This window comes from Dipteris shenzhenensis, chromosome 9, assembly GCF_047967505.1.
Source record: "Dipteris shenzhenensis isolate YYH24624 ecotype China chromosome 9, Dip_SZ_1.0, whole genome shotgun sequence".
Lineage (NCBI taxonomy): Eukaryota > Viridiplantae > Streptophyta > Polypodiopsida > Gleicheniales > Dipteridaceae > Dipteris > Dipteris shenzhenensis.
In genome coordinates, this window is record NC_141604.1 from 52,203,232 (window position 1) to 52,219,224 (window position 15,993).

The following is a 15,993-nucleotide window of genomic DNA, read 5'->3' on the forward strand; positions in this document are numbered from 1 at the left end:
ATTTGCTCCACGAAACGTAGATCCCGACCTTCAAGGGTGACCCGTGAGAGAGGGGCCAAAGCTGATTAACTAACTCACCCAAGCAGGCAACCAACGGTGAGGGTTGAGATTCCGAGATAGGGTAAGGCCAAAGCGGATGAGCTAACTCAAGCGAAAAACCAGTGGAGGGTGAGGTACTTGGGTTGAGTGAAGGGACAGTTGAGTGTTCTCTCTCTAGGAGAAGTCCAATTTCTCTCTCTTTCTATCTGGGCGTTTTTGTGTGTGCAGCAGGCCCATCTCTGCCATCGCCAGGCTCTCCCCACTCTTCTTCCTCTTCCCCTCGAATTTAGCTTTTGGTTGACGCAGCCTTCCCGATATGCCTCCTCAGTGCCGCAGCGCACTCGGTTTCTTAGATCCGTCATTGCTTGCCAGAGCTCCAAAACCAGCGAATCTCTCTCTTCTTATGGTCGCATCTCCTTGTAAGCTGCACCAGGGAGGCAGGGAATAGAGAAGGGGGGAGAGAACGGAGAAAATTGAGGAGATACCTCAAAGGTTATAGGCAAGGGGGTTGACTCCTCCAGCAAAATACCACACTTCTGCCACAAGTTTAAACACAAGATTGCGGAGAGGGGTGGTCCAAGAGAAGAAGGCAGCTACATGCTCAGCCGAAACCGGAGTTTGAGCTTGGGAGGCTAGTAGCGTCATGGGCTGTTTCACTTCAAAGGAGACGCATGAAAAATCTATGAGACAGGCCGATAGCACCAAGGAATCCACACATTCTTCGTCATCTCAGCTCAACAAATCATCTTCAGGTGAGTTTGGAACACTCATGCTCGATCTGCTGCAGCTATGGGGTTTGGATTTTTCATGTTCTACATAGCGAGAGCTGATGATAAGAAAACACGCCTCTTTTGGAAAATTGGATGTTCAACGACTCCCAGAAAATTAGTGATGAGTATCTCTTTTTGTTTTTTTTCCCAAAATGTTCCGACCCGTTTAGTTGATCCATCCTATCGGTGTTGCGCTTACATATGCCACAGGAAAAATCAAGTCAAAATCTTCAGTGGACAACAAGAAGGAGAAGGAGGCGCCAAAGGATGGCAGCACGCAGCATATAGCTGCCCAGACGTTCACGTTTAAAGAGTTAGCTGCAGTTACCAAGAATTTCAGGGCAGAGTGTTTAATAGGCGAAGGCGGCTTTGGTAGAGTTTACAAAGGACGTCTAGACAGCACGGGCCAGGTATACCTCACTCCTGAGGATATTTTCACTGGGGAGACCTACAACAATCAGCTAGATCTTTACGTCAAGCATCTTTGTTTGATTTGGCAGATCGTGGCCGTCAAGCAGCTTGATCGGAACGGTGTGCAAGGAAATAGGGAGTTTTTAGTGGAGGTGTTGATGCTCAGCCTACTTCATCACCCAAATCTTGTCAGTCTGATTGGCTACTGCGCCGATGGAGACCAGCGGCTTTTAGTCTACGAGTACATGCCTCTAGGATCTCTGGAGGATCATCTACATGGTAGTTCAACTGCTTGTGTAGCTTTTAAAGCACAAAGTCAGTCTCTTCTTTTACTTAATGAAATATGCTTAATGTAATCTTCCTTGTACATCTTTGGTGATCCCGTTTGGGCAACTGCGAAAATCACATTGTAGTTTATTTGTAATTTTAACTTTGTAAGGTGGCAAGATCTCATTTGCTGTTTCATGCGGGCAGTCTTTTGCAATAGCTTCAACTGCGCCTTTTATCTTTACAGTTGTGGATTGCCCATTTTGCTTTTACTTCACTTAGATATTTCCTCTATTAGGACTCCTGCGATTTTTTGTTTTGGCTAACCTGTTAGCACAATTGGCTCCTGTTGATTCCATCATGGCTTTCACCATTTAGTGCAATACGTCCGTGGAGTTTCATGTTTCTTAGACTGATAACCAAGATTCAGAGGCTGAAATAGACATGGAAAGAAACTGTTTATGATGCAAAACCACACCTACGTTTGAATTTGTGAAAGTTCACTAGCTCAGACTATCTTTTCCAGATCGTTTTCATCTCGCGCGGGAATTAGACCTAAGCTGAGGTATGACACTCTTGAATTTTTCAAAAAGCCATCTGCATTCTTTTTCAGATGTAACCTTGGGAAAGATCAAGCAGCACGGTAGAGGTCCACATAAGTTAACAGTAATCTGTGTACATTGTATATGGTGGTCTTGTAAAGAAATATCCAAGGTTTGTGACATTTAACAATGTGCTTGCAACCTTCTTTGCAGATCTTCCGCCCGATAAAGAACCTTTAGAATGGAACACCAGAATGAAGATTGCAGCAGGCGCAGCAAGAGGATTGGAGTACTTGCATGACAAGGCAAATCCACCTGTTATTTACCGGGATTTGAAATCTTCAAACATTTTACTTGACATAGAGTTTCACCCGAAGCTATCAGATTTTGGACTGGCTAAGCTTGGACCTGTTGGAGATAAGACTCATGTTTCTACACGAGTCATGGGGACCTATGGCTATTGTGCTCCAGAGTATGCAATGACTGGCCAGCTTACTTTGAAATCAGATGTGTACAGTTTTGGTGTTGTCCTGCTTGAATTAATCACAGGAAGGAAAGCCATTGATAATACTAGGGCCACTGGAGAGCACAACCTCGTTGCTTGGGTATGAATATCTTCCAGTCTTCTCCTGTGGACTGCAGGTCTGCGTGGGTATCTTTGTGTGTGCATGCGTGTGTATGCGTGCGCGCATGCACGCATGCGTGCGAGTGTGTGTGTGTGTGTGTGTGTGTGTGTGTGAGAGAGAGAGAGAGAGAGAGAGAGAGAGAGAGAGAGATGATGATGATGATGATGATTGTTTTAATGTCCACGAGAGGCTGATATGACCTTTGGGTCCAAAAAGAGCTTTACAAAGATAGTGAAATGTTTTGTTTTGTTTTGAGAGCCGGTTTTCTGTGCCTACAGTCTACTACACCCACAAACCTCTTATACATTGTATCCATTTGTGGCCGGAAATATACTTTTGTTGGTGCTATCTCTCTCTTGGATCTCTGTCTATATATTGGCTTGCACAAACACTTATGGTTGTGAAGTACACACAAGTAAATAAGTTTTGATTCTGTAGTGAAACACTTCGGCTTGTAATTCCTGGGGGATCAGTCTTTCGCTGCGCTGTGCAGGATACCCTCTGCATGGATTCATTTCTAACAAGTTGGCAGTAGTTGATGAGAAGGTCGACATCAATGCACTAAGCATGCTCCTACTTAACATGCTTCCATGAACCTTCTGAACATATTTCAAATCCCTCTTACCAAAAGCTTTCAATGGCTATCTTGAGTTGCTTTTAATAAAAGAATTTGAATCCCTGCAGTAGCCTTGTGTGTTGCTGCGCTGTGATTTTTCTCCTCATCAAAGTGCCGTGCCCCATATCTTGTTGAATAAGAGATTTCTATGTACCTTCACATTTGTAGTGGCCCAGTTTGCCATAGTAGAAGCACTAGATAGTGAGCAAGAAACAGGGGAGTATGGGGCTAGGGCCAAAGAGGGCCACATGAAAAAGGAATGGGGCAGGGGGTGATGTGGTGATGATGCTTATGACATCCTTTGAGGCCAAGTATGGCCTATGAGACCAAAAACAGACTTGACAGAGATCAATACATCTATATAGTAGGTATGTGCAAGTCAGCGGTGAGGACCCTAAAGGCAGTATGAATCTGCTATTGCCTAATGTTTATGACTCTAGTATATTACGTGTCCATGATGTTGGTGTGTCACCTATGAGAGATGAAGACCCTATTGGAGACCATACCTTTTACAAAAGGAATTATGAGAAAATGGTAATCAAATGTTTAGGTGTAAGAGGAGGGACATACAGCGACAAAGTGTCTATAGAGGAAAAAGACTCCAACTGCGAAGGTTCACTTGATCAAGGACAACTTAGCCAAGCAAGGGTTAACACGAGACTTGATCTTTTCGATGGAGGAGGTAAGTACATCTGTGATGCGCTTTGAAAATAAAAGGTTTTATTAATGGAAAAGAATTATTTTACATGATAACGGGACCATTCATGATTTCCATTTTAAAAATATCATTAGAATTGAACTTGGAAGTTCCTCCACATTACAAAGTAAGGTTGCATTCACAGAGTGCTGACAGAAACTCAGTACGAAGACTTTGTATAAATGGATGCTCAAGTATGTGTGGGTGTGTGGATTTGTATGTGTGAGAGCATACTTTTATACTATGGTCTACACCCACTGTTGGGGGCTGATGACATCAGTGGGGATGTCATAGTGGCGCTGATGACGTCAGTGGGGATGTCATAGTAGCTAGTCCCTGCTATGCGTGGTGGAGTTTATGGTTTTCAACCTTATGAGTGACTCTCGTGAGATTGAAACTCCACTATGTTGTGTTTTTAGAGGATGAGTTTGGGAATGCTACTGGATTCATCTAGGTATAAGGTTGCATTCACAAAGACAAAGTACAACTATACTAAGTCAAGGACTTAGAGATTTCAGTTAAACCCCACAAGGATAGGCGATATTTCCTAGTGGCACTCTTGCAAGGAGTAAATATTATTTTGGATGTTATGACCTTAGTAGAATCCAAAGATAAATTATGTCTCTCATCGGATGTGGATTGATGACAAAGAATTATGCTAAAATAGTCAAATGAAAAGAGAGGTTAGTCCTTTATTGAATCATACTCAAGCTAAGAGAGCAATTAGTAATAGAGAGTGCTCTTTTGATTTTACTGAATATGGGCACAATTATAAATCTTGTTACTAAATCTACTCACACTTCTAAGTTTTTTGATTGCCTTCTAGGAAACGTACTACTTGGATTATCTTATTCAAGGTCTGAAGCACATAGGATAGAAATCTTACTAGGTATCACTCCACTATATAAAGCCCTATAGAACCAAAAAAAAAAAAAGACAAGTCGAAGAGTTATTTAGAAATAGGATTAATAAGACCTATAGAGAAAAAAAAAAGGGACAAGTGGAGCCCTAAACATCCAAGCTAGCTTTCAAAAGCAGGCAATGGTAGAGTCAACTAGGGAGCTCACTTGATTGTTCATAGAGTGTGCCATTCCTTTTCTTGTGGCCAAGACAAACCAATGGAGGAAGACCATGAGAGCCATCAGCCGCATTGGGTGAGAGTGGGAGAGCGCTCATATGAGGCTCTGCAAGTACAGGACCTCAAGCGGAAAAGAGCATGCATAGAAGTGCAGCTAGAGCCCTTGAAGGTAACATGGAAGAGGTATGGCTGCACTATACTGTGTGACAGACGGTCAGATATACGCAAGTGAAATGTGTACAATGTTTTAGTGTCTTGCTGCAAAGGCACTATGTTTTTGAAAGCCATTGATGCCTCCCTCCGAGGTCTCACAGTTACTGGTGCATTTATTTGGGGTTATATATGGGAGGCTATCATGCAAATAGGGTTTGAGAATGTTGTGCAGGTAGTGACAGACAATGGGAGCAATTGCAGGTCTATGGGCTCTATGCTATAGGATGAGTTTCCAGCCATTGTGTGGACCCCTTGCACATTACATTTCCTCGACTTATTGATCGAGAACATAGGTGAAATACAGTTGGTTGATTCCATCTTTCGCATTGCACGACCATGGTCAAATTTGTGTAGAAGAGGCCAAAAGTTTTGAGCAGATTTCGGGCCTATAGTAGTCTTGAGCTACTGCAGCCTGCAACGACCAGATTTGCAGTTTATTGTGTTTGAGAGACTCGTGCGAGTTTAGAGGGAGTTGGTATGCACTGTGTATATAATTGAGTGGCTGCAGTGGGATGAGAGAGAGAGCTCTAAGGCAAGAGCTTTTATGCGTGCTGTCATGAGAGAGGAGTGGTGGGTAGATGTTGAGGGTTTGATCAAAACTCCCAATCCGATCTACACAGTGTCGCACATTACAGACATGGAGTGGCCTTCTATATGAGTACATGGACAAGATTGGAGAGTCTCTCAACAAGCATAATACTTGAGAGGAGAGCAGTAAGTCTCCTTATGTTTTTCCTTATATGCAAATTTTTGATTCACTCGAGTCTTGAGTCCTGACGCTTTACATTTGCCTTGACTCTTGACTTTTGTTTGTTGTCCACGGTTTGTTCTCTAAACGATTGAGCAGACCAAGGCTGTGTGGAATCAGCGATGGGATTGGTTTCACAAATCAATTCATGCACTAGCACATGTATTGCATCCTCTATGGTGAAATGAGGAGCAATACAAGAACGAGGAGCTAGATGATGGCTTAATGACAACCATCAGGGCTGTGACCCATGGTGATGTGTACATGCCGTATCGAGGATGATCTCTTGGCCTTCCGCAACCATACGGGGAGCTTTGGTTGAGAGACTGCAAAGCTTCGAGAGACTCAGCTACAGCCTATCTCATGGTGGGAGAAGTCACTGGTAATTCACTACCCATACAATGTGGGTTACTTACATTCTACTTAATTCTAATTTCTAAATTCTAATTACGTGTGTAGAAATGCATCGCCATTCGAGTGCTCTCTCAAGATTGCAGTTCCGATCCATGTGAGAGGAATTGGAGCATTGGGGACTCTTCCATACAAAGAACAGAAATAGGCTGAGTATCTCTTAGCTAGAGTAGATTGTATTTTGTCATTGCAACCTCCAGCTCCTTGATAGGAATGCCAAGGATCCGGAGCCTTCTCAGGTGAATGTGGATAAGATTGACGTTGAGAAGGCGAAGTGCATCCCAGAGATCCCACATGATGAGCGTGATATGCACTCCTTACTTTATGAGGAGTTGACAGTGTGGACCCACATGACTCGCTCTTCCATCTTGCGTTCAGAGGCAGAGATCGAGGGAGGGACCCATCGCTTCCACTTCAGCCGGGCTAGAGGAGCAGGATCCTCTCATATCTTCATCTGAGGGTGATACTTAGGAGTTAGAGGAGACATATGATTTCATGGATGCCAATGATGCTGAGGAGTGATTCTTGGAGCATGCATGATGCTACTGCACTTACCTCTATGATTTTGTCAGTTTTTTGGATCTGAGATGGATCATGTTTTGTATTGGCTACATCATAGACTATAGTACTTATTTTTAGGATTGTGTCATGGGACATGGATATGGATCATGGATCATGGATCATGTTTTGTATTGACTTGCTTCAGCCTATGCCCTAGACTACTTTATCTATCATCTATGGTAATTGATGTAGCGTGTGTGGCTTTGCCGAACTTTGAATTCTCTGAAGTTATAAGTTATTGTGAAATTTGAAGATGTATGTACTATCTTTGTAATATTTACATTAATGAATAATGATATCTGTATGACATATATATATATATATATATATATATTGTATATATGTATATATGTTACATACTTTATTAACCTTTTAAACAGAAACTCCGTTTCCACCGTTTCTTTCGGAGGTCGAAAAACACCGTTTGCCGCCGTGCTTCATTTCACCATTTTTGAAACTCGTGAGAACTATGTACCGTACGTCTTTACTAACTCTTTCATAAAGGGAAATAGTCCCAACATGCATAGAATCATTTTTTTTTGTGTATCGAACATTGTATGACATCTACATACAACAGTGTGCTTATGTGCCGATTGCCATCCCCCTATCCCGATGTGGTCTGGAAAGCTAAATTGCCATTGAAACAGAGGCTTTTCCTTCGGAGATGTATAGTGGGAGTCTTTTCCATTGGGGTGAAATTGGAAGCACGTCGTATTGCTTCCTCTTCCTGCTCTCATTGCTCTCATCACCATGAGACAGTTCCCCATTTGTTATGGTCTTGCTCGCACTCTCGAATATTAATCACTCATGTCTCTCATTTGCTACGGCTCCGGTTTCCCTCTATCAGATTCGGGAAACTCTTCTGGATGTTTGGATGCTTCTCACCTCAGATGTCTCCATTCCTCCTTTTCTTTCACTGGGCTCGCTTTTGGGTACTATGGACTATTTGGACACAGAGATTGCATTTTAGGATGGGACAACAGTTTCCTCAGGCATATAGTTTCTTCAGAATGTCCCTCAAGCAATCTTTATATGATAGTTATGCTGCGAGGGACTTGGATGCTACTAGTCTTGAAGTGTTTTCTCATTGTTTTTGAGTTCTTTCATTAGGCTCTCCTTTGGAGTCTAATGTCATGTACATCGATTTCATGTTAATTTTATAGTTACTGGTTTCACAAAAAAAAAAAAAAAAAGTGTGTTTGTTGAGCGTGGAAGGGGGGGATGGTGCACTTATGCACCATCCCCAACATGATGTGGGCTGCTTCATGAAGCGTGCTATTATTGAATGCCACAGACGAAATAGTGAAACTCTTGTTACAAAAACTGCGAACCTATATGAGAGAAGCATATATGTGTATGTGGAGGGGGGGGGGCGGGGGGGGAGTCCATGTAAGGAGCTTAATTGTACTAAGACCTAGGGGAGCCTCTACTTCTCCTTTAGACTTCGTCATAGTGATGAGTTGCTATTGAGACTAGAGCAGCTTTATGTGGCGAATGTTGTTATTAAGAGAGGTGCATGGGTGGGCATTCTTGCAATCTCCATCAGCCAGGGATAAGGATTCTGTATGGTCTCTATTATAAGTGTGAGATCAAAGAGGCCATCACACAATTGTGGACGTTGGAGGGCGCGTGATCCCTTAGGAGGACGGGGCTGCTAAGGCCCTTTAGAGGAGTCTTGTGGGCATTTTGTCCAGGATCACAGCCTCTTGGACACCTTTGCTTTTTGGAGGCCACAGCTTGGGCACAGCATTAGGACCAGCCTTGTGTTGCCAATCTCTTGGATTTGGGGTGCTTCATAGGTCCATGGGAAGTGCTTCAGCTATATGATTGAGTGGTGGCTGTAAGGGTAGAGTTACAATGATATGGGAATGTAGGGCAGTCGACCAAGATTTGATTTTCTAGAATCTTCCTATACAATCCAAGTCCTTGTTATATTCTCACTTGATAGTGTACCAGTTTGGAATCTCGCTGCTTGACTCTCTTTCAGTTTAACCTAACGTTGACAAGAATTTGTTAGTGTGCACTGTTTCCACCATTCACTTTCTCAAGTCACTTCAGCTCATAATTATGTTTCATTTTGTATTTTATGTTGTTTCTGGGCTTATTGTCTTGTTTGTAGATTTATCCTGCATTATTTAGTTTGGTGAAGTGGTGTTTGATCATTGTACTTACTTTTTCAGATTTCTATGCAGTTATTTGCAAATCGTTCTGTAATCCAACCTTTAAGATGTAGCTGTCAAAGTATGCAGCGGGAGATAGTGTGGGGAGAGATAAATGCAGAAAAATGTCTAGAGAGAGAGAATGGTGTTTAGAGAGAAAAATTTATGCAAAGCAAACTGCAGTGGTCTGCAAGGAACAATTGCTGGAAAAAACTCTGCTCTTCACTGCTGAGAAAAAACACGAGTGGAAGATCACATCCAAGATATAAAGCTGCACCCTGGAATACTCCAAATACAAGGACGAACTGCGCCCGTGAACTGTCAAACAGTGGCTGAACTGCACCACTAAAAGTAGAAAGGCAAGGGCACAAATGGCCCATTATATAGGGCGGTGGGCTGCTGCTGACCTGGCCGACTTAATCCCACCAGGTCTGGGTTGGCTGACCTGACCTGGTCTGACCCTGATCAGGTCGGTTTGCCCCACCGTGGTCAGGGTGTTTGGCTGGCCTGACTGGCCGCAAGCCAGCTGGAAATAGCCAGCTCTACTTAGCCCTTAACTGGGCCCTAAATACACCCTCTTACCGGGCCCTAACCTGCCTTCCAACTCAGCCTTTGATGCCCTGGCTCAGCTCCCAACTGGTGTATATTTTACAAGGAGAATCCTATACCTATCTCGGGTGCCCTCACTCCCTATAGTAGAGACAGGAGATTCCCAGAACTTTAACAGTAGCCCCTTGAGGCTCTAGGAGTGGAGTAGACATTACAGGCTTCAGCTAGTACCATGGCATTCCATACTACCATGTGGGTGATACAGTTGCGGACTTTAGAAGAAATGCGGTACCAGCGGTACCACTATCCAATGTGCGCAATCATGCCATGTTTCTGATGATGCATATTGTGCACATTTTAGAAGATTGTCATGGCCATTCAAATGCTAAAAACATTTAAATAAATCAAGAATGTAAATATTTATAAAAAGTGTAGTTTGTTTGAAATAGCAGAAATGTTACCGTTTCTGGTGACTCTGGTGCTGAGATTTGTGCAACCATTAGTGGAGTCATGAGATTTGAGTCATGATTCAATGACAAGTCACATTATGGTTCTGTAGCATCTCATTTTTGCGGATTGATGGTGGGTTAGTTGTAAGTTATTGGTTCACTGGCCTTGAGTTATTTTTAATATGAAAAAATATACAATGGGTGGAGTATTACTCTGCATGTTAGAGCTAGTTCATTGTGTTTCACTGAAAATGCTTGTCTCCAATAAAAGTTACAGGTCATTTGGGCTTGATGTTAGTTATTCTGTGCGTTTATTCCTGGATAGATTCATAGTTTCCTTGTGCTTGGCCTAAAAGCGAAGTATAGCTACCTCTAGAGGATACAGCTGATTCAGCCCAAAAGTTTAGCCTGTACTCAAGTATATAAAGCTTTTTCTGATGTAGAGCAAAACAAAGTAACCGCTAAAAAGCATGCAATGCTATCATCACCCAACTCTACCTGAACACAAGAAACGTTGAAGAGCACCAAATTAGGAGAAAAGCAGAAGTTTAATGTGATATTATGTGCTGAAGTTTAATTCTGATATTGATTGGTATCTCCTAGATGTCCTAAAGGCTTTATTTGTTCTTGATGAAAGAGGTTATTGATTTATTTACACTGAGTTGCTTTGGCTTTGCAATGCATTAACATCATCTCAATGTAACTTTTGCTACTAGAAAGGATTCACATAAGAAATATAAATACCTTCAAAGGATGAACACCTTATCCTTTTTTTCTAAATCATATAGCTCTGCTTATTATAGTTGCTCTTGCAAGGAGGTTTGACGACATCAATATCTGAAAAATGGCTCAGTGTTAGCTTTAGAATAAATTATTCTCTAAAGTTTGATTTGATGTCTGCATGCTTGGGTTGCCCTGTCCATCTAATACTGGCTTTTGTGAGAAAGAAAGCATAATCTAAAAAAGTCAGAACACAATATTACTGATATTGTTGACATTTCAGGCCCGTCCGCTGTTCAAGGACCGCAGAAAGTTTCCTCAGATGGCAGATCCAATGATTCAAGGTCGCTATCCCATGCGTGGGTTGTATCAGGCTCTTGCAGTCGCAGCCATGTGCCTTCAAGAACAAGCTGCACATCGACCTCTGATAGGGGATGTTGTGACTGCGTTGACATATCTTGCATCTCAGACGTATGATCCTGGGGTTCATCCTGTTCAAAGTAACAGGTTTGCTCCCCCAACTCCAGGGAGAGAGAAAAAGGAGAAGGAAAGAAAGATGAGTGGTGGATTAGACGAATCTGGGCACAAGGGAACAAGGCAGGGAGGTCTGAGATCGCCCCAAAATCAGGGCTCTCCTGACACCCACACAAAGGAGGGCACACTTACGAGAGCTCTCAATGGGGCTGCAGATTCAGGAAGAGGCCAAGAAGAAGGGTCTGGAAGAAGAATTAACATTGAGGATTTTGAGAGAGCTGAAGGGCTAAGGGGTAGTCCTGGAAGTGGTGGTAGAACTCCACGTGCAGGACATAGGACACATGCATCAGTTCAAGACCGGGAGCGGGCTATTGCAGATGCAAGAAGCTGGGGGGAAAATTGGCGGGAGAAGAGAAGAGGAAACTTCGAAGGTAGTTTTGATGCAGGGGCTGGCTGATTGGTTTTTGAGTCTCAAGAGGCTAGTATTAAGTCTGGAATCTTGGGAGGATCTCTCTTGGAGGGTCACAGTTTTCTAGCTGTCAGTAATTTGAAGTGTCCTGCAGCATCCTGAGGATATGGCTTGCTCAGGCACAGACAGATCTCCATGCAAGAAAGACAGTCAATTACATAGGTTAGGGAATCCTGCATTTGCATTGGTGGAAAGAGGGCACAGATCGTACTTCAAATAACCTCTGGTGCAAGCACACAGAAGCAGCTAAGGCAAATGAATATGTCAACAGATGTACAAGTGGTGGGAGACTAATGTATGGCTGTGGTGGGATGCAGGAAATAAAAAAGATTCTGTTAGGTGGATAACTGATTTAGTATGCCCACTTCTCATGTGCATCTCTAAGTATTCTTGTGCTCTCAAGATATATCATGAGTAGTGTTTTCATTTTGCATGTCGATGAGTTATAGTTGATAGACAGACTTTTTAGAGGCAGAGGAAAAATTCTGTTTAGGCTTGAAGTCTCCCCCTTTTTAGTGATTTTTTTGCAGCTTGAATATGTAAGGGGTTATGGGGGGAAAGTTTAAGTGGGACATACGTCATTGAAAGATCATTTGTTTGCTTTTTAATTTTTGGAAGGGATCACAGGAGGGAGATTTTAACAGAACCTTGGCATTATAAGCTCATGGCTGTTTGGTATTTTTCATCCTCAAACCAGTTACCATACTTGATCTGCAGTAGTGTGATGGAGCATTAGATATACATTGTAACGTTGGTAGCAATGGGCTTGCTGCCTTGTTAAAATGGTTAGCTTTGCAAACAAATCTGTGGTCTCCTGAAAATGATGTTTGTGGTCTCCACCATTCTTTTGCGGTTGTCGTGAATGATACTCAGCCTGTCCAACCGGCATTCTTCCTGCTCCCTTTGAAAGGACTGTTTTGCTTGTTTTATTTGTAAGTACTGAGCTGATGTCTTATACATAGCAAATTGTGGATGCTTTTATTGTGGAGTGCTTGTTCCTTTATGTGCAAATCAATGGAGGTTTTGAAAATTTTTGCCTCATCTAAACAAATTATTGCATTATGTATAGCATGCAAAGATGACCTCAAAGGAAAATGTTAAACAATTGCAGTGGTGCGACTGAAGATTTATGCTGTGCGCACGTTTTACCCTTTCAAGATGGTGGACTGGAGCCCAGTCTTTCAGAATCCAGAGGATGACTTAGGCTTATGTCCTGATGATAACATCGGTTTTGCTTACAAGTGTTCTTATTTTCTGATCTTGATTTTAAGTGTGTCTTCCTCTAAAGAATCTCTCTCTCTCTCTCTCTCTCTCTCTCTCTCTCTCTGTTGTCTCTTTGTCGAGAAATAAATAGATAGATAGGACCAGAGAGTTGATAATGATGCTGCATTTGTATCATCCATTAAAAACCAAATATGCTTCATCATTCAAAATTCACAATGATGTGGAACGGGCTGGCGTGCTGCAACGCTCAGTCAATATACGTGGCTGACTGCAATGCACTTACAACCACCATAGGTAATGATGCTCTATAGTAGCTAATGCGGGGCTCAACAAAGCTACATCAATTGAAAATAGAGAGTTGAAACAAGTGGCTCAAGCAAAGCTGAAAGCGGAGAGCGATTCAATGCTAGAGCAAGCAGTAAGCATTCAAGCACGCACTAGATACATGACATTGATGACAAGCTACAGAGCTGACTGATGACACAAAGAGCAGTGCAATAGAAGAAGGTGCAATTTTATATCCCCATAATGGTGTTGTGGCGGCGGTATCAACCATAGACACAAGTAGATATCTCTAAAATTTTTGCAGGTGGTTGTAATGTGGCTTATGTTGCATGTGCTCAAGCAGCTCAAGAGGCCTAAGGCGCTTGCACTCTCTCTCTCTCTCTCTCTCTCTCGTTCTCTCTTTCTCTTCTTCATTTGTGTATGGGTAGAACATGTTAATAAACAAGCCTTTACAGATTGCTATGATCATTTTGTCGGATAGTGCATTCTAACATTCTAAGAAGTAAGCACCGGTAGATATTTATTTGGCTGTAATGGAGTTATGATGGTCATGCTTTGCATACATGACAATCATGCTCTATTTTACTAAGAGTGCTCTATTCATTCGGATATAGGAAAAGTGCTATGGTTTAGTAAAAGAGTTCTGTTTTAGCATGTCATGTCCCGCTCATTCTATAAGAGTTATTCGGAAAACTGAATTTATTGTAATATTCTTAAGAAGCAATAACGTTCTAACATTATAAAGTACAGTATTGTTTGAATGAGGTATATACATTGTTTGTGTCAGTAAATTCATTCTCTCTCACTCTCTCTCTATATATATATATGGTTGGGCTCCATAGAATCTACCTTTCTCTGTGTTTAGTTTTCTTCAATTGGACTGTGATTTGGTCCATTAGAGTGCTTTGTACATAAGAAGCAGCTTGAATACTAATAAAAAGGAATAGAAGAGATTAATCAATTCCTTCAGCTCATCATGGACATGTTAGACGATTCATGTGGAGCAATTGAAGTAAGGTTGGAGCAACCATGACACCATGGTGATATGCTTGCAACTCTTGTTGCCTTAGTAAATTTGACATAATCACTTTTAGACAAAGGAAATAGAGGAGAAGATCTAAGGCAAAACAACAAGCTCCGATTGTTTGAGACGATGGTGACGTTGAGAAGCATGAAAGATGCAGGATTTGTAATGAAGTGGCATGTTGTTTTGGTCAATTGATAAAGAGAATGGGTTAGACCACTCAAAATGTAGTTTTTCGAGAGTTGATTCTCCATAATAATTTCAAAGATATGTAGAATACAAGGGAAAAAGTTGAGGTAGCAATGTTGTGTAACGTCCACAATAATACAAGTAAACATGCTAAGACCAGTAGATGAGCTCTTCTTGAAGAGATTAGCCCTCATGATGTTACTGAACTTTGGATGGCATTGAATCCCATGATGTGAAAATTACAATATCCTCAACAGTATTGGGAATGTACAAGAGACAATTGTAGTCGGCAAAGTCTCGTCTTAGGATTGAGGAGGGTTATTGTCCCCCTATCCACATGCCACAGACTGCTACATAGAAGCCTCATCACAAAAGAGGTCAAGGATCTTGTAGTTCGCTTTTGAACCATCAAGGACCCGAGTATCCTTGAATAACAAAGATGTTTGCCACAAAATGAATAGCAACGTGTTTGTACAACATGCAATTCATCTACTTGATGAACCTCAAGTTAGTCTTAGAATGTATATGTTAAACATCTTTCAATTATGAGCACCTTCTGAGCACTTTTGGTAGTTCCACACTGTGCTAGTTGCATAGGCTAACCAAAGCGAGTGTTCTTGAATGCATAGCTTTTCAGTGTTATGCTTTACAGTGACCATTGCGGTGGCTGAAATGAACTAATAAACACCATGCAAGTTGCAAGTCAATGTGTTGGTTGCAATACTATGTTGGGTTTGAGCACTTCAATGACGGAAAAGTGAAAGCAACATAGATATAGAAGCACATAGTAGAGGTATTCAAACATTGTATACATTCATATTGTCATACATTGAGTGTAGGCACTTGGATTTTAGAAATATTTAAAATACAGAGCATTATCATATGAGTTTTTAAGCGCTTTTCGAGCACTTTTTTAGCACATTTGTGACTTATTTTCCATTGCTATCACCTTTGACACTTTCAACACCCTTCATGTTTCTTTATACTTTTGAGAGCACCGTTAAGCAATGTTGGGTATTCCTTTTAGCTATTTTTGTCACTTTTTAGCACTTTTTGTCACTACAGTCTTTTGCCGCATTGTTTAACAATTTTTGTTACTTTCTGAGCAATGTAATAGCACTTGTTAGCATTAATTTTCAACACTTTTTAGCACTTGTCAGTACTTCTTTTAGTACTTGTCAGCACTTCTTAGCACTTATCAACACTTTTAGCTCTTTGTGTCACTTCTTTTAGCACTTGTCAATACTTGGTAGCACTTTTAGCTCTTTGTGTCGCTTCTATTAGCACTTTATTCACAGTTCTTAGCACTTTGTTAGCACTTATTTTATACTTGTCAACACTATCGAGGTGGCAGGGAACATGATTTCAGTGGATCATGCCAACCTTTGAGAACATTTTTAGCACTTCTTAGCACTTTTTTTTCACTTGTTAGCATTCTTTAAGCATTTTTTTGCCATACTTGTTAGCACTTT

The 15,993-nt window shown here is 41.6% G+C and overlaps 1 protein-coding gene and 1 pseudogene across 1 annotated transcript; both read left to right on the forward strand.

The window, feature by feature from the left end:
• Positions 1-222: 222 nt before the first annotated feature.
• LOC147898816 (putative serine/threonine-protein kinase PBL7) lies at positions 223-12,269 on the forward strand. The gene is made up of 5 exons (XM_087378897.1): positions 223-791; positions 1,020-1,219; positions 1,310-1,499; positions 2,243-2,634; positions 11,140-12,269. Exons 1-5 carry the CDS (start codon positions 683-685, stop codon positions 11,785-11,787), a joined length of 1,539 nt encoding a protein of 512 aa, XP_087235023.1. The 5' UTR covers positions 223-682; the 3' UTR covers positions 11,788-12,269.
• On the forward strand, positions 6,154-6,940 carry LOC147898817 (uncharacterized; annotated as a pseudogene).
• Positions 12,270-15,993: the final 3,724 nt, after the last annotated feature.